The sequence below is a fragment of the Rhipicephalus sanguineus genome, chromosome 4 (assembly GCF_013339695.2).
Source record: "Rhipicephalus sanguineus isolate Rsan-2018 chromosome 4, BIME_Rsan_1.4, whole genome shotgun sequence".
NCBI lineage: Eukaryota > Metazoa > Arthropoda > Arachnida > Ixodida > Ixodidae > Rhipicephalus > Rhipicephalus sanguineus.
The window spans coordinates 171286166-171309706 of NC_051179.1; the positions used below are offsets into that span (position 1 = coordinate 171286166).

Consider the following 23541-nt stretch of genomic DNA (forward strand, 5'->3'; position numbering starts at 1 on the left):
TAGTAATTTTTTTATCGTAGTGACATTCAACCAAGTTCCACGGCTTTCAAAGGAGGCATCCATTGAATTTGGTTGAATTTCGCTACGAAACAATAATTACTACAGGATGCTTTTTCTATATATCAAAGCTCGCATGGGTTCTTCGCATGTAAAGCCTCATTTCACCCATTTGATACAACCACCTAACTTCACCAGTTAGAGTTCATTAGTTTAATTTTTAATTACACTCCTAAGGGAGGTCTTTTTTAACAATCTCCAGATGCCTGCCGCTACAGCACAAGCAATTCTCAAGGCAGCCAGCAAATATCGCATTTTCGCGATTTTTGAGAATTTTCGGCAGATTTCTTGAAACACCCGGTGTAAATAGAGTGCAATCAAAACTAAAAGATATCAATAGCTGACGTAACCCTTAAAACACCTTTTTATAATTTACATTCAATTTTCAAAAATACAAGGCTACAGCGTAGCCCATATAATATCAACAATAATAAGGGTTACAATGTAAGTGATCTCTGTAACCGTTACAATGTACCTTATATATGTATGAGTTGCAATGCATCTTGTAAGTTATCCGTTACAAAGTATGAGATAAACAGGATTTTGTGCACGGATAGTAAGAGTTACAAAGTTAAGAGTGTATAGACCACACGAAGGTCACATTGCTCGCTGCAGTGGCCGCGTTTGCGATAGGAGTGATCTGCTAGCTAGAAGAGCCAAAGTAGGGGTTAGATAAACTAACAAGTGAGACAGCTCGCGCTCCTCCTATGTATACCTGTGCGTTCTTTTCGTGCCTCCTTCTTTGTGTTTCAGCAGCGCTTTGCAAGTGTCGAGCTGTGACAGTTGTTAGTTCGCATTCGCCTTGTTTGTTTTCTTTTCATGCGTCGTTTGTGCTTGAGCAGCGAGCAAAAATTACCTAGATGCTTGCCGTTCTTCCTGTGACATTCCAATTTCTCGCTATCGCATTCATTTCTTCGCCCTATGAGGTGAAATTGTGACTTCTTTCGCGATTTCCGGTAAATTATTTCCATTAATTATAAGTCATTTCTCTATTTCGAATTATATTAGATATTGTTAGTTTATTTTTCGCCGGTTTTGAGCATTTTTAGCCTTGTTTTAGGCCCCTATTCACCACTGCGTGAGCATGAGACGGTGGATAGACGACAAGCCGGGCCTCTAAAGTGCTACGCAATTAATACGAATCGTCAAACACCCTGACGACGACTTTAAATGATTCTGGTTTGTAATCCAAAGGGCTACCATGTTTGCAGCAGCCTCCGCGTGGCTTCCGAGCGTGGTAGAGAAGAAGGAAGTGTTACAGCGTATATAAATACAAATGAGACCATGTTATGTAATACCTACCCAACAAGGGCTGCCATCGAAGTATTTTCCGTATTTTAAGAAGCCGCATCTGTAGACACATGTACGCAAGGGCTCCTGCTGGAAAGACATTTAAAAAGACAAAATAAAAAAAAATATCACTGAAGTAAACTTGCGAATTTGCGACAAGATCATGTCCTGCCAATATCGACACGTTTGAAACACGCCTCTTTCACATAGAATTTCGAATAACCGAGAGCTGAGCTAGCTAGTAATTATTCATGTGAACGAGACAGGACGTGCACACATGGACACAAGAGAGAACTTGTATGAGGCCAGCGAACAAAAGGACACGGACAAAATAAGAGACGTACACACTCGGGCGCTTGTGTGTGTACATTTCTTTTGTCCGTGTCCTTTTGTGAGCTCACACCTTATAGCTATGACCAACGAAGAAGCCTGCATCGCTAGCCTCGTCGAACAAGAGAGAAGTCAAGATACGCGCGTTTGCGGTGTCTTGACTTCTCTCTTGTGTCCGTGCTTGCACGCCCTGTCTCTTTAACATGAGTATTTCGAATAGTGACGCTACCTTTATAACAGTAGTTGGTAAATATACGCGTAGGTACCTTCTCTAATGATTCACAATTTCTTTCAAGCCATTGATTTTGTGTGGTGAAATGCATAGTTTACGACATTAAAAAGTGACGATGGTTCTTACTTGGCATAAAAAACAAAAACAAACTCTCGATCGTGGTACTACTAAGCCTGTCATATTTCTTGAGTAACTGACAATAACGTGGAGAAAAATTCCCTAATTGAAAATTTTAGGATGAACGAAGAATGCTTTACCCTTGTACCCGTGTGGCCCTCAGTGTTAACCAGCAATTAGTGGAATATAAGAGGTCGCTAACCGGACGCTCACCTTCTGATTTCTTTTTTTTTTACATTGCCTGGAGTATAAGCGCGCGCCAAAATTCGATGAGTGCGTAGTTATTTACTGCACAGGAATGCAGAAACGCCTCTAATGATTGAGGCATGGCGTAGCGATAATCGTGGTAGCGCATGCTTGAGCCAATCGTCGAATAACTTGAATAAATAGGAAATCAAATGCCTTGTTAGTTCTCTTGCACGTTGACCCCACGCGTGCCGCATTGACAGGTTCGCCTTTTACCAGGGCATGCGCAGATAAGTTTTCGCCTCTTCTTTTCCACCGGTGTGCACCTTTGCAGGTGTTACTGGGCGTTTGTGGTGTCTTGACTTCTTCCTTTGCTTCAGTGTTTGCACGCTCTGTGTTTTAGAATTCCCTCTACAAGTTTGCACGCGACCGTCGTGTATTCTTGCCATAGACGAAATATCCAGTATTGGGTGGTCGGGGAGAGGGGTAAAGGGTGTGCTCGCCCACCCCAATTCCAATCTCCCACTTTCACACAGCCGGCAATACTCTAGTAGCCCCAAAGGTGTTTAGGCTCTGCAGATGCCTGCACCTCACAGTAAAACGTTTCAGGAAGTAGGTGTGCAATGTAAAAAAAGGTAGAGAGCGAGTGTTCCATTAAACATAAATAGGAATGTCAGAGCAAATCAGGGGAAGTGGCAGTTTAAAAAGGAAGGGGGTTTAAAGAGTGCAAATTGACAGGGGGTTTGTTTTTACTGTGCGAGGAGTCAGTGCCTATGGAAGCAAGTGCATAGAATGTCACATTCAAAACGACTCACCGGTTGCGGGTTGCATATTGTAGGACAAAAGAGTCTATCCAAAGGCCCACCGTATCCTTTCAGAAAAGAATAAAAATAGTACAGCAGTATGCAATTTAGGTACAATAACGTTTGCAAATACAGGAAAACTGTAAGCCAGTAATTTTTAAGTTGTTGCTGTGCTTGCTGTTCTCTGATATATATATATATATATATATATATATATATATATATATATATATATATGTGTGTGTGTGTGTGTGTGTGTGCGTGTGTGTGTTGTGTGTGTGTTTTAGGTGATGCAGAAAAAAATGCATATATATATATATATGTGACACATGAAGCCATGGCAGGAGAGGCCGACGAGGAAGAGGTGGCGCGTGCGATAGAATAAAAGTATGGCGTCTGTGCCGCTGGACGTCTCCCATTCATAGCGTCACACAAGTCGACAGGATGAAGACCTGGCAGCCACTTCATCAGCCACGCATCATCAACGTTCCCAACAAGACGCCCTGACCACATACAGACCACCTGTGCAGATCATCGCTGCATACAGTGACCACCACCATGGCAGCATCATCGACAGGCCTTGCCATCCCACAGTACGCCGGATCAGCGGACGATGGAGCCGTCGAGGACTGGTTCAACCTCTTCAAACGCCACGCTACCGCTGCATCATGGACAGAACGGGACATGGTCAAAAACTTCAACGACTACGTCACCGGTGAGGCCTTCCGCTTTTACCTCACGCACATCTTCCAAAACAACGAATCTTGGAAAAAAATCAAAGAAGAAATGATCATTAGATTTAAAGACTACAATGAAGATTTGCTTATAACGCACCATCTGCGGACAATCGAACTCAGTCGTCCTTTTCACAAACAATCTTCATGCATTCGAACACCGAGCATGAATCGGCCACTCCCACAAGACAAAGCGAAGCATCAGCTGACTGAAAGTCACCCAAGACGTATTCCCACAAGAACCGACCCTCCACAAGGCTTTCCTTCGGCACCAAAATCGGGATTTTCTACCTCTTCAAAGCAGTGTAGGACTCGAGGTGTTACTAACCCACCCTATGCACCTGATTCTTCGTTTAGCGTACGCGGCCCACCACCGGGTTTTCCATCACGCGGCTCTTCAGTTGTTCCTAATGCTCACCGCCTGCCTTGTAAGGTCGCTGCGTTAATGATAAGCGAGCTAAAGCATCGGGAGAATATCCAACGACGTCAGGACGAGTCCAAGAGGTGCTTTTTACCGCAAGGTTCTATTTCAGTAGTTCCGCAGCCTTGCCAAAATTCGAAACTGGAACCTGATCAAGCCATGCCTGTTGCGGTAATTTCCAGTACTCAACTACCTGAATGTCGAAGCGTTACAGACTCAATATTCAGCACGAAGTCCAACAACGAAAACGAAAGGCCACCCGTTACGTCTGATGACAGAAGGTCCCTTCAGGAGACTAGCTGTCAAGAACCTCGTATTAATACCAAAGTTTCCAATGCAACAGACCTTGCATGTTGCTGGGTACCAGAAGCGTCCGCAAATGACATCGCAGAGGCCCTTGAAGAGCGTGTCAGCAATTCTGGCCCACTATCTTCACTGCCCGGCAAGCATCACAACAGCCCACAGTGTAACTGCTGCCTCCTGGACACCACATCACATTGCCAAGAAGATCCATGTCCTGTTCCAAAAGGGCTGCCACCTCAGCAATTTCCGCAGAAACATCAGCAAGGCCAGCACAAGCAAATCGATCGACTTAAGCAACAAAAGGTACTCCGACAAGGACAACTACAACTATCGAAGCTTAAAGAAAGGCGTCTGAATGCAAGTCAACTGAATTTAAGAAAAATTCAAGACGCCTCGCTTAAGACAAAGAGGACATCAAATTCAAGACAACTTCGCCGAAAGGAACGTCGCCAGAGACGCCTTCAATGTCAGGTATCAAGACTGTGCCTACGAATGAACCACCTGAGACGGAACCACAGAAAACCACGGAAGTGGCCAGAAGCTATAACGCAAGAACACAGAAATCACCCTATCAGCCTTGATCATCGCACACGCAAACTGGAAGCAAAGTGTCCGTGCCAGCCACGGCACAGAATCCGACTCATGCGATATCCGACCATCTACTACAAGGGCTTTCCATCTCATTCGTTCCTCCCAAGAACCGTGTCATCATCAGTGTCCACGAGCCGGGCACGCTTATGTCATCCAATGTGGAACAGCCAGCCACGCCCACCAGAGCTGTGCTGGACATCACCGGACTGCTGAACCGTGTTCTAAAGTACTGGCGAGGTCATTGAACTCATTAGGGACATGGAACTATTGGCCTGATTTTCTCGTATAAGACTCCTCGTTCACTTTTGTTAGTACCTCGCGCACTCTTTCGGGGGGAGGGGGAATCGTGTGACACATGAAGCCATGGCAGGAGAGGCCGACGAGGAAGAGGTGGCGCGTGCGATAGAATAAAAGTATGGCGTCTGTGCCGCTGGACGTCTCCCATTCATAGCGTCACATATATATATATATATATATATATATATATATATATATATATATATATATATATATATATATATATATATATAGACATCAGATAACGAAATCCAAAAACGAAAAAAACGATATTTTTGACCGGAACGAAAACGTAACCGAAACTTTATGTATTATTTCGTTCCGTAGTGATACCGAAATTTTTTCAATCGTTTTTCGGTTCACGAGAAAACTTGGCACTCCGGAACAACTGAGGTTTTGCAACATGAGCAATTATGAATTTCTCAAGGTACAGTATTAGCGCGTACCCCAGGCAGGAATTCCAAAGCAAAGATATGTTGAAATTGTGCGAAAAACGAAAACAGTGGCAACCAGAGATGTTCATATTAAGGCAAGTCGACTTTTGCATTCTTGTCGCGCTGGCCAGGGAAGAGAGGTCATTCTCCGCGCTGAAGCTTGTAATAGCGAAAGCTGTTATGAGAACACAAACGCCATCTTTGGCGCCATAGTTGTCCGCTGCCGCCGCCGCTGGTGTCCGAAACCGCTATCGCGTGAAATATGAACAATGAAGTGAGAAACAAATTTCTAGGATCGGATGGGATTTGAACCCGCGCCCTCTGCGTGGCAGTCGAGTATTACACCACAGAGCCACGCTGGTCTGCTAATTACCGTCCCTGCTAATTACAAATGGGATATAAAACTGGAAATAAGAGCATATAATCAAAGTCTGGCAGTTCATATATAAATGACAAACAAATAACAAATATAGCCGCAAGAGTCGAGGAAGAATTAGGCAAAATACCAGGCATGGACTGGGAGTGTAGTGAGCTGTTACATATATGACGAAAAAGATGGGGAAAGAGAAGAAAAGTATTTGCTTGAAATGAAAGAGGAAGCCAAGAATTTGGAGGAACAAGGAAATCCGGGAAGCGATCGAGAAGTGCTGTGAAGCATCACGGGAGCATAGAAAGACAAAAAAAGGAGAAGCGGCCGAAGGACGAAGTCAACGAAACGTGGGAAATATAGCTTAGAACGACAGATAGCTGAGCTAGTTTGTAAGTATTCATTTCAAAAAGACAGGGCGTGCAAACATGGACAGAAGAAAGAAGTCGCGACACCACAGTTAAATGACTTTGTTATTGGGCGTTTGTGGTGTCTTGACCTCTTTCTTGTGTCCTTGTTTGCACGCCCTGTCTTTTTAGAATGGGCAATATATTTAGAGAAAAAAACCATTGTGCAGTAATTGGTCGAGGCCAAATATTAAGGTGAAGTGAACGCTGGGTGACAAAGATTCACGTAAAAAAGAACGGCCGCACCTAGAATATTTTGGAGCCACATAAAGGCGCTGGGTAGGAAGTCTGTCACAATGCAACAACATAATATAGATGAAGGAGGAAATGAACTGGAAGGGTACAAAGCACTAGGTTACATCCGAAAGGTAACAGCCGATTCGTTCAAAGAGATGGTCCCGGGCATTTTCCCGGTAAGTAAAAGTATGACGGCGGGAGCAACCGAGGAAGAGCTAGCACTTGAGAATTTCAACTGGAAAAATGCCGAAGGAAGCATTACAAAGCGCACTGCCCCGTGTTTAGATGGGGCGCCGTTAGCCTCATTAACAAACTAGGGCACAACACTAAACAAGCACTGCTGAAATGCGTAGAAAAATGCTTACAGGACAGGTAAATACCGGACTGTTGGCGAAAACGTAGAATGCACCTAATCTCTAAAGGCAAAAGAGAGAAGGGTAAGATTCGCTTGTATATATCGTTAACCGTTACATCGGTACTTACAGGTTGGTGATGCAGGCAGTAAAATTAATTATATAAACTTGGGTAGAACATAACGATGTTTTGGGAGAACTTCTAAATAGATTTCGAGTCGACAGGCGGTTAGGCGATAACATATTCGTTCTTACTCAGTGGATAGAAGTATTTAAGATAGAAAATGGGCCCTCGCACGTGGCTTTGCAAGACATCACTGGGGCCTACGACAAAGTTAATCAGGAAATATTGTGGGATATATTGAAAGTAATGGGCATAGGAGACGACTGTCTACAGATTTTGAGGGAAATATACGGGGAAAATACAGTTTGCATAGAGTGGCAGAGAATGAGTAGCAGAGAGAACGTTGAGATTAGCAAGGGGCGGAGACAGGATGTCCTTAGTCCCCGCTGGTACTCATGTTGTACATGGTGAGGATGGAAAAAACGCTAGAAGGCAGCAGCATTGCTCTTAGTCTGTCCCACAAGCAGGACGGCGTGATGATTGAGCAGAAGCTTCCAGGTTTATTTTATGCTGAGAATATTGTCTTATTTGCGGACAGTCGAGATGATATACAGCAGCTGGCGGATATATGCGGAAGCGAATGTGAAGCTCTTGGACTAGGATTTAGTGTAACAAAATGTGAATTGATGGTATTCAATGATCCCAACGATCAGGCGGTGTCATTACAGGGCCAAGAAACACCGAGGGTAAGCGCATATAAGTACCTTGGAATATGGGTAAATGAGGGTGATAGGTTCATGAAGATACAGGAAAAAGCCTCGGCAGTAAAAGGAAAGAGGAATGCTGCAATAATGAAGCACATATCATTATGGGGATACAATAGGTACGAGGTGCTTCGAGGATTGTGGAAAGGTGTAATGGTTCCGGGGCTTAATTTTGGGAACTCAGTGTGGTGCATGAAGACAGTGGTGAAATCGGGAATGGATGAAAATCAAAGGACTGTGGGACGCCTCGCGTTGGGTGGTCACGGGAAGAAGACAAATGAGCCTGTAAAGGGCGGTATTCTCTTACCACGGTAACGTGTAAATATACCGATAAAAGTGAGTAACGGATAAAATAACATTTACATCGTTCGTATTTTTGATGTTTTCATTATTTCGTCTCGTTCTATCGGTTACATTGCCGAAATAAAATGCGAATGAATGCGTTTATCGATTACCTTGGCCGTTTATCCGTTACCCCGGCATCTAACGTATATATTGTAACCCATGTGCAACGCATAAACTTTTTTGGTAACTTATAACGGAGATTCCAAGGAGACCAAACTAATGGAGTTGAAGTTTGCAACTTACACATGAGCAAAGTGCAGGATAAGTTGCCTTCGTGCCCGCATGGTTAGTCGGCCCAATAAGAACGTGTACATTACTTAGTTAGAAATTATGCCTCAAGGCGCCCCACTCAGTGAATAAGCAGGATGCCATACTGTAACTAGCCCGCAGGCAAATGTTGTACGACAATAACGACGAATATATCAGGACTTAAAATAACCGACTTCTCGAGTATCACAAAATCAGCGTTCTTCTCACACATGTGCCCTTGTATATACGTATGAGAAGGCGAAAGCCACCTTTTTGTTCTCAGTCAATGTATTCATTCTCCCCCGTCCACCTGCGAAAGTTTTATGCACCTAATGTGGTTTTGACCTGCCTCCAGGACGGGATACCATGCAAGATTTCTGCACATTCCCTGGTTCTGCACGGTCTCCATGATCGGCTCACTTTTTACTAAGCGATGATGTAATGACATCATCACGGTGCTGTGATATTGTGTGACGTGGTGGGGACGTTATAGTGACGCAAGGGATGCTCATCGGCGTCCTTGCCGAACGTGGTCTGCATTCCACAAGAACGCTTCGAAGGGAACCTGTGCCTCACAGCCTGAACAACGAAACCCTATTCACTTCGACCGCATCGCAGTTTTCATTGACGTCATTTTGTTAGCCATCTTGGAGTACAACCTGGTTGAGATGCCATGTAAAACGCGCGGAGTGACAAACCGTGACATTACATTAAATCCCTCTAGCGTTCATTTGTGTTTCCCTTGACGTAGATGGCGAACACAGGAAAGCGGGAGAGCACAAAACAACAGAGGGGCACAACGACTCTGCGTTGTCCCCTACACTGACACTCTCTAATGAGATAAAAAGTCATGGTGGCAGCCATCTAGAGGTACATCCCTACTGAAACGTTCCGTATGCCATTCCAATAATTCTGTATGTTTCCGTAAGATTCTTACGGAAATATATGGAAAACATACGGAAAGTATACGGAAAACATACGGATTCCGTATGGAAACATATGGAATTATTGGAATGGCATACGGAACGTTTCAGTAGGGATAGCGCATAGAAACTATCTCTGACGTCACGTGAAAACTATGTATAGGATTTCCACAAGCCGCGCCTCACCCCCAAGCAAGCCCGGAACCGGTTGTTCGGCCCACTCAAATTGAGTAACTGTAGGTGCAGTAACTCTACACTCAAAATGCTTCTATTACACTCAAGCGGGGCTGAGCGTAAGCGACACTCGGTTAAAAATATCTATTATTTGAACAAACTCGGTTACGGCGCACGTAATCGTCTGAACAAACTGAAATGACACAAAATGGACAGTAAAAAACACCTCCAATACGTCGTTCGTTGCTAAATTGTACATTGACACTGGTGGCCCAACGCGCCAATTCTCGCCATCGCGGTCTTGGTACACCGAAAAGCCAGATACTGCCGCTCCATTGCCGAGGAGACTGTTGGATTGATGAAATGGACGGTGGTCTGAAGCAACAATGATCTCTTTCGCCACGCTTCAATAAAATATGATAGTTTTCAATGCAGGAAAACTCCTACTAAGAGCGAACGATGGTCACAAATTTTCGTTTTATTTTACTCACAATGGATGTGGTCTTGTTTAAGTGCGAGTAGCCGGATCCGAAAGTTTGAATCATGCTTCGGGGCTGAAGCAGCGGCCATGTTTCTATGGTATCTCTACATGTATTCTTGTTTCAGCGCTGTGTGTCGGGAAGGGGTTACGTAGATGGCGTCGCGATCGGTGCATGGTGTTGGCCGTGTGTGTTTCCTCGCGTCGCCGGCTTCGCGCCAAATTTATACCATTATTCGCGTTGGGCGCACTTCCGAACATGTCAGCGTTGAACGTGGAATTGTTTGGAATAGCGCGCGGCCGCTGCAAAGAAGTGGGTTGTGACTGTGAACGCTACACTGTGCTCGCTTCAGCTAACGTCTACTGTGACCATTGCCCCGGATCGCATGGAAGATTAGACGAACTTGATAAGTGGTTCTTTTTCATTGTTCTGTTTTCTCTGTTTTCGGTATAGATAAACTTTTTTTGTGCGAAAGTCTTCTCACCCGCACCTGTCGAGATTTAGCGGCTGCCAGGAAAGAAAGGAAGCTTCAGCTGTGCCCAATTGGGGAATTTGTCGCGAACGATGCCTGGCCAGGCTTTCGCCGGCTCTTTGGCGCTTTATGCGTTTGCTATGGCCACTCCGGCTTTGTGTTCGTCGTCAGCTTCGGCAGTGCCCATGTCATGAGGTTTGTTGACATTATAACCGCGTTTGGCATTCTTTCCAGGTATTCTCAATGCGTACTAATTTTCGAGATTTCATGACGGCAGCAGTGTAATAGTGTCAGCAACACGTGCTCCTTTTCAAGCACTTAGAGAAGCCTACGGTGCACTGTTTGTCTATGATGTTTGTCTTCAACACTGTTTATATGTTCGTCTGTTTGTTTGTTTGACTGTCTTCAACGGCGACAGCGGGGTGCGGGCCTAAGGAGCTTCGCTCATAATAATTTGTTTTTTACTATGGGAGCACCTGCGGCTAGAAATGCTGTCTCTAATGTGCTGGAGAACTCCGGACAGGCCGGTACCTTAGTAATCGTGAATATGTAAAGCCAGCATTGTTTAAAATAAGTACTTACATATATAAGTAGAATAGCTGTTTCCTGTGTTTTAGTTTTACAGTATCCGCTGTACTAGGCAAGCGTAACGCCTTTCGTGCCGAGTATTCTTTCTAGAGGCTGGTTTCAGTTCCCTGAGCAATTAACGAAAAAGAACCTGTGATGCGACGCTCCGGGCATCGCTAACAACCTTATTTTTTTGTAAATTTTAAGCAAGCGCTGAACAGCAGCCGTTGATTGGCAAATTACAAAAACCTTATGTTTTATCATTTTTTGAGCTGTGGACCATGTTTTGATGGGATAATTTCAATCCATCCGCCCCTTCAGTGGGCGTAACTGACGGATGCCAGTGGCGCTCTCTGCGTATTGAGTTTCACTTTACAGGCGGGCGTTACAAAAAAAAAAAAAACTGTGAGATTTATAAAAAAATCGAAAATATTTGGTGTAGTTCAAGGGATCCATCGTCGAATTTTCAGACCGCTGTGCCGGCGATACCGAAACCGAGTGCACCGGGTTCGTCGGAAGGGCGGTCCGTGTGCTGCGTCACACCGAATCTTCTCTTTACTTAATTTGATGATGGCGCGCCGCGTGGGGATTTCGCCGCGGGAAAGACGGCGTGTCATTTCAGGGGAGCAAGCCCAGCAACGGGCCTTCGCGCGTGATGTGCGGTGCTTGTCGCCTTCTTTGTAATTTTAACTTTGCCTTTCTTTGTAATTTTAGCTTTGACGCTCATCGCTGTCATTGTCATGTGCGATCCGCGACCAGCAACAACACTGCTTAGCATGACGTGAGCTGTAGCGTTGAAGGGAACGCTGGCAGCGTTATCATGACCACTTTAGGATCACAAAGAATGCGACAAACACTGCACATCACGCGCGATGGGCCATCAGTCGGCTTGCTCTCCTCAAATGACGCACTGTTTTTCACGCGGCGAGGTCCTCGCGTGGCGCACCATCGTTCAGATTACGTCAAGGTAAGTTCCGGCGTGCCGCAGCACCTTCCGGCACACCCGGTGTGCTTTGCAGTTGCGGCATCGCCGGCACCGCGGTCTGGAAAATCGACGAATTTTTTAATCAAATCTGCAAAAGATGTCCATTAAAAATGAGCCACTATAACAAATGTCACCTTTAATGGCGACCAATGTCCAATGGTTTTTAGCGAATGAGCTGATAAACTTTATGAACATTAGTGTTCACATCTGTGCAGCTGATTTTTATGACGCCTAACATTAATTTAGGCCTGTTTTCATAGGAGTGATGATTGTCAATGTCTTAAGTTGCTTTGTTGCAGTTGTGCATCGAGGTGGAACTTCGGTTCAATGCTAACATAGCAAGACTCGAGAGCGAACTCAATGATGTGGTAGATGCTTTCTCTGAAAAGGAAGAACGGGTCTGCACACTGGTGGATGTTATGAAGCACATACAAGGCAACGTTGGGCACAGTCTGATAAATGAGGTACGTGGGCACTCTCGTCAAGACTAATATTTTGCAGCTTGAGCCCTCTCGTAGATGCGCGAAAAGGATTCCTTGTGCCTCTGAAAAACCTGTTTAAATTTTTTGTATCTTACACCACAAGACTCCCAGTTGTAGTAAGTTGTCACACTGAATATATGGTTTGCTAGTGCCAGCATTAATAGCTCACTGTTCTCATTTTGCCCTTAATGGCACTTATCTTCATTTTATTCAAGTGCATGCATACCATACTCTGCACCACCAACAAACTTTGGCTAGTAGTTTATGTAGTCTGTAATTTCTTTTTGTAGACGGAATTGCCTGGTGATGAGCTTAAAATATCAGCGCGTCACATTTACTGCACTCCTGACAAAGTCTGCGTTTTTGCTGGCAGCCAAGCCGAAGTCATCTCTGTCTCCACATCTGTATTACCGCGGGCGCTTATGTTTTGTCTTTTGGTGTATTATATCAAGAACTTAGAGTATCCATTTGCATATTCCTAGATGGTTTGTGGACGCCTGAAGTGTTTTTTGGCCTTTCTAAAGCAGAAAAATGTTATTCAAGCTGAAGCGCTTTTCGCTGCTATGTGTGTTTATGTTGTAATGCAGCTGCATTACTTTATGTAGCTGTATTTGTGACATCTTCTGTCTCTTTCATATTTTGTGCCTTTCATAGCTGTAGGGCTCTGACACTACTCGACGTGTCACACTGTTTTTGATATTACATCTTGCAAAGACGAGATGTTTAAATAAAGAATTTCGTACCTGAGAATGCTTTTTTGAGAAAATTCAAAAAATGTTTACAGGAATACCTTGTTTGAAAAGTTCAGACAGAGTTAGGAAGTTCACTAATAGAATTGCCTTCAAGTTCATTTGATATGCCATTGATATCCGAGACATTGCCCGGAGAGTTTTGCAGTGTGATTGAACTCACCTGCTCTAACACTAGCCAGCCTAAAATAAATACAAAATATAGCTGCCACAACCGCTTCTCGTCACTGCGTGTAGTGCATGTTTGTGAATGGATGCGCACATGAAAAATTGAAAAATGTTTAGGGTTAGAACCACCAACCCTCCTCCCTCTACCAGCTACGCCAATGTCGAAGGAATACCCGAGTGAGCGGTAATATATATGTGTGAAAAAACTGCAGCTGATTTATGTGGGTGGGGAAGCCCCGACAGTATTCAAAAGAGTGTGTTGATTTTTCAAGATACTTTAGCTACTTATATAGACATTTTTTTTTGTTTTGATCTAGGTGTCTCACGTCAAGAAATCGCGCCCACAAATTTTGTCAGTAGTGTGATCCCGCCTTGTCGACTTATCGGTTCTCATGAGAGAGTCTGTGTAGAAGATTGGGTTATCGGACTGAAAGAGAAACCATATACGGGTAAAGCAGCAGTGCGAGAAAACGTCAACCACTCTTCAATGACTTGTTCAAATGCATCGAAATATAGGCGAAGTGATTTTATCTGACTCCCAATTTAGGCATCACAACCTTCTGTGAGAACAATTGCCAGACGGGACAGTACCATTGTAAACCTCATTACAGTGATTCTAAGGTTGGCTATACCGGGTGTTTCAAGAAATGTGCCGAAAATTCTAAAAAATCGCGGAAATGCGATATTTGCTGGCTGCCTTAAGAATTGCTTGCGCTGTAGCGGCAGGCGTCTTAAGATGGTTAAAGACCATTTGGGACTGCAATTAAAAAGTTAAATTTTTAGCTTTTTATTAAGTGAAGCTGGGTGGTTCTGTCAAAGGGGTGAATTGAAGTTCTTTATGCAAATAACCCATCCCAGCTTTGAAGTATAGAAAAATCTGTCTCTAGCAATTTTTTTGTTGTAGTGACATTCAACAGAATTCCACGGCTTTCAAAGGTGGCATTCATTGAATTTGGTTGAATTTTACTACGACACAATAATTACTACATGATGCTTTTTCTATATATCAAAGCTGGCATGGGTTCTTCGCATGTAAAACCTCATTTCACCCCTTTGATGCAACCACCTAACTTCACCAGTTAAAGCGGTAATTAGTTTAATTTTTAATTACACTCCTAAACGGGATCTTTAACAATCTTAAGATGCCTGTCGCTACAGCGCAAGCAATTCTCAAGGCAGCCAGCAAATATCGCATTTTCGCTATTTTTGAGAATTTTCGGCAGATTTCTTGAAACACCCGGTGTAAATAGAGTGCAATCTAAACTAAAAGATATCAGTAGCTGACGTAACCCTTAAAAACACCGTTTTATAAGTTACATTTACATTTAAAAGAATACAAGGCTACAGCGTAAGATATATAATATCAACAATTATAAGGGTTACAATGTAGCTGATATCTGTAACCGTTACAATGCACCTTATATATGTAACAGTTACAATGTATCTTGCTAAGTGATCCGTTACAAAGTAAAGGATGAACATGATTTTGTGCACGGATAGTAAGAGTTACAAAGTTAAGAGTGTATCGGATCGGCAGGTTTTGAAGAGACAGAAGCTTCGAACCTTATTCAGAGTAGAATAAGGTTCGAAGAGAGGCTGTGAAATATGAAGGAGAGTAGATGGGCAGAGAAGGTGTTCCGTTATTTTTATAGGAAGAGCGTGGACACACAGTGGAGAAAAAGAACTAGGAGGCTCACTAATAAATATACCGCTGCTAGTGTAAGCGATATGGCAACATAGAGCGTCAAGCAAAAGGTCAGAGAGGCGCGAGGATTTACTGGACGGCAGCTATGGAGAAAAAGCCGGCTCTGAGTAGCTACCGAAAGGGCAAAAACGAAATAACACGGGAGGCATTTCACAATAATTCAAGGGGAAACGCTTTACTGTTTGAAGGGAGATCGGGTTGCCTTAGAATACGTAGTTATAAAGCGAGATTCAGTAAAGAAGAACAATGCACACGCTGTGGGGAAGTTAAGGAAACGGCGGAGCATGTTCTGATTTAATGTGGAGATATCCACCCAGGTGTATATTTGGGCACGAGTTTACATGCAGTCTTGTGTTTTAGGGAGAACAATTGAAAGCTGTACACGCACGTCCGCGATAGAAATAACTACGAGACGGTTAGAGTATTGGTAGCAGAAAGGTAGAGAGAAAGGAGAAAATGAGTATTGAAAAAATAAGGACATTCTGCCGTAAAGGGCAGAGAACTGGGCTGAGAATTTACGTTTTTTTTACTCCTTAGTAAGACAGATTTAATCGAAGTAGAGGCATTGGGCCAAGAATCAAAAGAAAGAAAAAAAAAAGCTTTTGATTTGTCGAGCATGGTGGCACACTTTTCATCGCCCCGTTAAAAAGGGGACACTCATAGCATCTATTCATCCATGCGTCGTTCAGTGGTGACTATCACTGCGGGATTGGAATAAGCCAGACACAAAGCAGGCTAATTCGATTCTCCTGCCCCAGCGCTTACGTGTCGATTCAATCCAGGTCGTCCGGAGACCGTTTTGTATTCCTTCTATCCATAGAACGGGGTTGGAGACCGTTCTGTCCCCGTTCTGTGGCTATTGCCACGTCTTGACCGTCAAACGAGCCTCCATCAGTCGCGTACGTGCGGAATTGGGTGTGGAAATGCTTGCCTTCTTCGCAGGTTGCGACCCTCTCTGTTTTTCATATGCTTTAGTTATGTTCATATCCACCGTACATCACGCCCTCTTCGCACATCTCATCGCACTGCTCATCCCCTTCAAGTCGCACTACCACGCACCCGGACCACTACATTCCAAGACTCCTTTTTCATACGAGCAGCAAAAAACTGGAACGGCCTTCCTCACGCCATTTATGCCACAAATAGCCCATCTATGTTTTCTAAAGCTATTAGAAACACCATTGTATAATTTATGGGGGCGATCCGCGGCTGTGAGTGCGTAGAAGACAACGACGATCACATGTGCGCTCGTGTCACAGGGTTCAGGGCTAGATGCAGCCGCAAAACCCTACAAATTTTATCAAACACCACTCCTTATGTAATAGCCCTCGAAAGGGGTCTTTAAAGAAATAAAGGGAGGTGAAGTGAAGTATATTTCCTTAGTGAGTCTGAGTGAGCTCCTCATTTTTTCGCCGACCTGTAGCCCTATATGCTCATTTTCAGCATTACTGCCAGCCTTATGTCGGCTTCCGTTTATACTCGTATTTACATACACATACTTCAACGCACTAGCGTTGATACGTCAGCTCAGTATTTATTGATCAGAGGCGTGACTTACGGAGCAGGAGGGCGTGCCTTCACCTCCACTTCCACCCACAACTTCTTTCACAATAAGTTATCGATAAAAATATCTCACGTGAGTAGTGCCCATTATTGAATATGTCCTCAGTGAATGGCGACCACTGATGACTCGTATTTCAACATACGAGATCAAAAGGCGCCACGTAGAGCATTATGTGAGGTATTGGTGTTCTGGAGCACTGACACCTTGGTCGAAAACGCTAATTATACAGTAACGGAATCATGATTCGAGTCACCAGACTTTCCCATACCCAGATCGAGCCATGAGTCTAAGGCTGAGTGAGTCCGGGTGAGAAATATTTTGGCGAGTTTGAGTCCGAGTGAGTCCGGTTGGGAAAAAAATTACCGCAGTTTGCACTAAGTCGCGCAAGGCTGGGTCACGGCAGGGCTGGTGGGCACGATTCAGCTTAAGTCTCTTGTTAAACATCTGTACAGAATGCTTATTGGGCGGTCATTGAGCGCGTGCTGGTTCATGATGATGATAATTTCCTATCTACGACACAAGGCGAAATTTCAGAGAGACTCCGAGCCAAGCCGAATCAGGTCGGGGAAAATTTTCGTGAGCCTGAGTCCGAGTGCGCCCTAAGCGCTAAATTTATTTCTTGAGTGAGTCCTAGTGAGCTCCAGACGTTTTGCCAACCTACGTGCGCCACAGACACTGCGTATGGAATCAAGGCTTCCGCGGCCACCAGTCTGGTCGGGAAGAATCATTGAAACACGAGGACGGCGACCACAAAGGGAAAAACAATGCAATGATGTTTCGGTGCCCCGAACGGGAGCATTGTTCACAATAAGAGCGAAGGTAGGAGAGCAAAGCTTGTAAATAGGCTAATACCCGTGACCTAAATATCTTGCGTACGCGGGGGTCATTCCAGTCGGTGCGCTTGTTTTTTTTTTCTTTTTCAATCATCAAAGATTCCAGACGATGCATATGTGCCAAGCACGTCCTAGCACAGCTTAGCTATGCCTAGTAGAGTATAGCAAAGGAGTGGCAAAGGGGAGTGACGGTGAGGAAGAGTATTGTGAGGATGAGGACGAAGGAAAGGAAGAGGGGAGAGGGTTAAGCACAGCATAGCCTTGTACACTACTGTTTAGGAGTGGGACGAAAAAGGGAAGGGAGGGCGAGGAGCTCTGATGTAAGGGTGAGGAGGAGGGAAAGGAGAGGAAAAAGAAAAGGCAAGATGGTAAAGTACAGCATAGCAGTGCACAGCATTGTAAAGCAAGAGGTGGGAAAGAGAAGTGAGGGTTAGGAGGAGGTATGTGATGGTTAGGGGGAGAGAAATGGGGAGATTGGGTAGTATAGAAAGAGTTATAGAGATATGGAACGAAGTAAAACGTGACGATTATACTATTTATACTAATTGATTTTACATTATTCTTAGAATAATCTTATTCATTATATACTAATAAATCTAATTAAATCCTATTGATCCTTGCATTGTTTGATCAAATGACTGAGCCTCAATCGATTCCGATGGTTGCCGAACTATGACTGAACGATACTAATCCATAGTCAATCGATAGATAATCAATCGTTTCCTGTTTAAGCGTTTCGTTGTTCGGTGAATGACCAAAATGTTAATGTAGCTGAAGAGTGCATAGAAGGATTGACGTGTAGTCCTTAGTTCATAGGTAGTAACTATGACATCAAGACAGAATAAATTAGTGCGGGATGCAAACAACTCGCCGTCCCGAGGAACCAACGCTACAACTCTCGCATTACGCGCCCGGTGCTCTGCCAACTGGACTATGGCGTCTGCCATTATGCCATCCGCGTTTTCAGTATATTCTGCATATTTCCGCTCGCGCGAAAGGCGGCGAATGAGGAACGTTCTGTTGAATGGCTTCACGCAGCACGTCACCACACAGCAAAGCGTCGAAACTGAGAGATTATAACACCAGAATTCAATTGTATTCCTAACTTACAATAGTGCTCGCTAATTTTCGTTTAGAAATAAATATGGTGTTTGTGCTGTTTCAGTCAGCCAAAATAAAGCTGCGGTCGTGATGACCTAATGACACAGACACTCCATGTGCTCAGCGGAACTACCGCATTGGCGTCAGCGGCTGTACCACTCTTCCCTTACAAAAATGTATGTAGGCAGTGTACAGACTCTCTAGAAATGGTTTTAGAAAATCTAGAGACTGTCTGAATTCATTTTTGTACGGGTTATTCCTCCATCGGCCGCAAGCCTACAGTAGGAAATCACTCCATCAGAGGTGTCAGTATGCACAATTTCGACGTTCGTGAGATGCACCGATCGATTATTCTGTAGCCTGCGATGACGAAAGTTACCGTGTATCAACGTTTTTTTCCCGGGCCCATATCTACAGTAAGCCTGCTTTCCATTTTTTGTAGTACAGCAGGATTGAAGCTATAAATTACAATGGACACAGCGACATTCTCAATAAATTTTAAGCAGACGGGAAGCTCCTTCATGCAAATAAATTGTTTCTATTTCCTTAACATTGAACGGCATCGCTGAAATTGAATTCGCCTTTCCTTACATTTTAACTTCACAGCAACAAGCCGACTAAACCATTGTGGCACCTTGGAAAAGAAGCTTCGAAACCGCCTTCGCTTTTGGGCGGAACATGTGTCCAATCCCTTTCTTTCTCTCGTAGCACAATGGCCGCGAGTGGTCGGCAAACAAGTATAGAAGCGGTATACAATAATTTTATTTCAAATATCGTGATCATAAAGTGCCCACAATTCTATTCTGAATATCGGTAATTGTCTCACTGGAAAAATATGTATGTATAGCAGACACAATAACGGCATATCCCTGCACCGAAAACGTGCAGTATCTTTGCGCCTGCATACATAATGAAAGCCCAACCAATGCACATCTGGCTCTACATCTTGCTCTGCTGTTTGAATAGAATTTGTTTCGTGCACTGTATTGAGCAGCAATAGTCTGATATTCGTTATCATCACCAAATTTGACGTAATATTCGAGCTGTGCACAAGCCCGTATACGAGGCAAGCACGCGGCTGAGGCTATATAACGAGCTGGCCATGGTTGCTGAAGTGTAGTAAGTATTGTAATACAGTCATAATGGTATTTAGCAGAAACACTAGACAACAAACAAAGGAGAGGAGAGGACATAAACCGCGTCTACTTCCTCTCCTTTGTCTGTTGTCTAGTGTTTGCGCTAAATACCATTACGACTGATTTGTTCCAACTCGCCCAACAAGAAATATTGTAATCCACCTTACGAGCGGCCGCGCTTCATATTGTCCAGGAGACGTGGGTCCTCATGAATTAGACATGTACGTTGCGGCTGCACACACAACGTCAGCTACCATGCTGCTACTGCTTAGTACATCTGGTGTGGTGGTACTAACCCACGCCAGCCAGCTTCCGCTTAAGATCGATGGCGCAAACAGACGGACGTTGAGATTTCTCTACACGCTTAATAATTACAAAAGGATACGGCACTACTCGGTGGTGTATATGTATTCTAAAAACATTAACGACACGGTGACTGCGGCCCCGTGGTTTCCTGATCGAATTCACCCTGGCTGTCCATTCTAACTAAGCCATGGCATCAATATTGCTGGCGTTGTAACACGTCTCGCGGTAAAGATGGCAACTCTGAACATTAATCCCAATACGCATGAGCAATGGGGTAATAATAATAAATAAATTAGTCCAGCCCACTTACCATGCGTGGCAAACACCACCAGGAGTGTCCAAATTGAAAGAGCGCGCATGCTATTGCCGCTGGCTTTTGTTGAAATTTCTCATAAGTGATCGAAGGCGAACAATGAAACGTGAACAAATCTTGACTGTTCAATGTCGCGATTAGATATGACGCTCTTGTGCCGCGAGCACAACGCGAGTAATAGGGCGTTGCTTCCAGTGCGGTGGTCATAGCTCCACAGCTGCAGAAGTTGTGCATTGTTTCGGCACATCTGGATATCGATCATCGCTGCCTATTGTAACATTGCAGTTCATGAATCTACGCAGAACTTTTTGACCACGGCTTCTTCAAAACTAAAGAACTCTGGCTCGGCTCCTGAGCTGCAAAAACAACGACACGAGCTTCCGATTTGCAAGCCCCTAAGCATATGCTCTGTATCTGAGTAAGGCGTCCAGCAAGGCCAGGACAATTTGCGTGTTCACCGGCAAGTTTGAATTGCGGATTTAAATGTTGCCACTACCCACCATTAGATCGAGAAAAAAACTTGGATATCTACAGCTAAGTGCTCTGCAACAAGCGATCTACGAGCAGTGTAATTTCTGCGAGCTGTGTACGTTGTAATGACGAATATGATCGTTCTTGATATGAAGCTCTCAATTCGTCAAGGTAAGTCGTACGAAGCGTCTTTTGCACCATTAGTAAAAGAAACAGCGCAACAGACTTCAAAATGCAACAGATGTATCTTCACGGAATATTAATAACTGCGTATTCACCTCGTTGTTCAGCTCAGAGCTTCCTGTATCAAGTAACTGAACTATAATAATAAATGCGAAGCATTTCTTAGCGAACCAAAGGCACATTCACCGTTTCTATCTATCTATCTATCTATCTATCTATCTATCTATCTATCTATCTATCTATCTATCTATCTATCTATCTATCTATCTATCTATCTATCTATCTATCTATCTATCTATCTATCTATCTATCTATCTATCTATCTATCTATCTATCTATCTATCTATCTAGCCGCCTACTTCTTGGCGCTCTCGTTGTCGTCTCCTTTGATAGGAGGGCGTGGCTGTATGACGAACGCGATTCGCAGGTCATGACATGACTAGTGTGGCTTCCCTGTGGATTCCTTTCCAGCAGTAACGTGCGGCAAATAACCGCATAGCGCGGCCAACGCTGTGCGGGTATGCGTCACAGGCGATTTTCAGTTTATATTAGCCCTCAATTTGGAAATCTTATCCCTACAGTGTGAATGAGTCCGTGTCACAAAAAATGCGGTGCCGGTGTCGGTGGTGTTGTCGATGCGTGAAGTATACAGATGCAAACAATGAATAAGAATTACGGCTCGAGCTGGAGTCAAACCCAGGCACTCCGCATGATAGTCAAGTATTCTACCTCAGAGCCACGCCAGTGCTCCAAACTGTTTCGAAAAAAACCTTGTACAAGCGTCGTAATAGGACAACGCCAATTGGGGTGGCAGTGTCGTGAGTGCCATGTTGCGGCATATATGAGTAAATATATGCAAAAGGAGGGAATGAAACAGAAAATCAATCGGCCGCACTAGTCTCGCAGCCCGTCCTGCGCACGGGAGGATGACCCTGAACCCTATGCCCCTTCCTCGAGAAGTCCGGCCCACGGTGTTAGAAGTATTATAGGTGGACCGACGGCGCCTCCGGAAGCGGCGAACTTTTGTCCGCGGTTTGTGGCGTCTTGTTCACAGGGCCCTAGATGGCGCTACACTACTGGTGGCTCAAGAGCGGTATCAGGCGTGGTCGCTTCGGAGCCGCGACCGCCCCTCGAAATGAATAAAAAAACTGTGCGTTCGCGCTATAACGAGCGCAAAAATAAATAAATAAATAAAAAATAAAAATAAATAAAATAAATAAATAAAAAAGCTTCGAATAAATCGAAATTTGGACGATACAGCCGCTACCTGTTGAATATGTTGAATTTGCCACCGCGAAGGTTGGCGGTGGCAAATTCAACATATGCTTTCCTCATTCGGACAATTAAAGATATGACAGTGACGTCACGCTGAAATATGACAAAAATTAGTTCTATTTGTAGAAGTATAGTTTAGATAGTTAGAAAAAATACCGCATTAGCCGTAGTATTACAACAGAAAATGCACAGTGTCTTTGCTGTCGCGAACATTCGGAGTAATTTGCGGTCGTTGATCGCAGATAAAAAAATGTGTCACGAATACGACTGTTTAGCTGGTCGTGCATAAAATACTGAATTTTAGCGAATGCCAGCAGCTAAGTTTGAGGCACCGACGAAGGATATGAAAAAGCATCCTGGTTTGGCACTGCGAGAAGGGGAGACATTATGAATGGTGGATATATGTTTCCGATTCTTCTCTGTTGCCAACTGAGGAATATATTTCACTGTTTATGTCTCGCATAGTCACCCGAAGACAGCGTTACTACTTCGTCTTTCAAGGAACACGTCGATCGCGGTGTGCGGAGTCTTTACGAGCGTAGCCAGTCAACCGCGATGGTACACCGGTTGCGGTACTCGGCTGCTGACCGAAGTTCCCTAGTTCGATCCCAGCCGCGGCGGTCGCATTTTGATGGAGGCGGCGTGCTAGAGACCCGTGTACTCTACGATGTCAGTGCATGTTAAATAACACCACATTGCCGAAATTTGTGGAGCTCTGCTACGGCGTCCCTCATAATCATAACGTGGTTTCAGCACGTAAAACCCAATATATTCTCATTGTTAACAAGCGTAGCTTTCGCACAGAGAGAGAAAGACTGCAAACGCACGTAGGTGTTAAAAAAAAACGGGCCAACTCACGGCGTGGATGAACTCAAGACGATGAACTCAAAACGAACTCAATACTTCGTCGGCACGGCGTCATTAGCCAGAGCCGCCTTTCGTGATGTGCTCACAAGAACGTGCCCTTTGTACACTGCTTCCCACGTCTTCGTTATGTACCTCGGCTCGAAGTGCTTCTCGCACACGTAATCAGTCGACTGCAGCACGCGGTCCTTGCGCGGAATCGCATGGCGC

The 23541-nt window shown here is 44.3% G+C and overlaps 1 protein-coding gene and 1 long non-coding RNA gene across 2 annotated transcripts in view; one reads left to right on the forward strand and one right to left on the reverse strand.

Moving 5' to 3' along the window:
* The window catches only part of LOC119390896 (uncharacterized), a gene marked incomplete at its 3' end in the record, with an annotated part of 40827 nt that extends 20088 nt beyond the window's left edge, over positions 1-20739 (reverse strand). Inside the window, 3 exon segments of the mRNA XM_037658604.2 lie at positions 1360-1437; positions 3028-3083; positions 20536-20739. Coding sequence (XP_037514532.1) covers positions 1360-1437; positions 3028-3083; positions 20536-20584 — 183 coding nt within the window.
* Positions 11139-13181, forward strand: LOC119390900 (uncharacterized). The gene is made up of 3 exons (XR_005183526.2): positions 11139-11156; positions 12481-12645; positions 12954-13181. It is a non-coding gene; the product is annotated as an uncharacterized LOC119390900 (long non-coding RNA).
* Positions 20740-23541: the final 2802 nt, after the last annotated feature.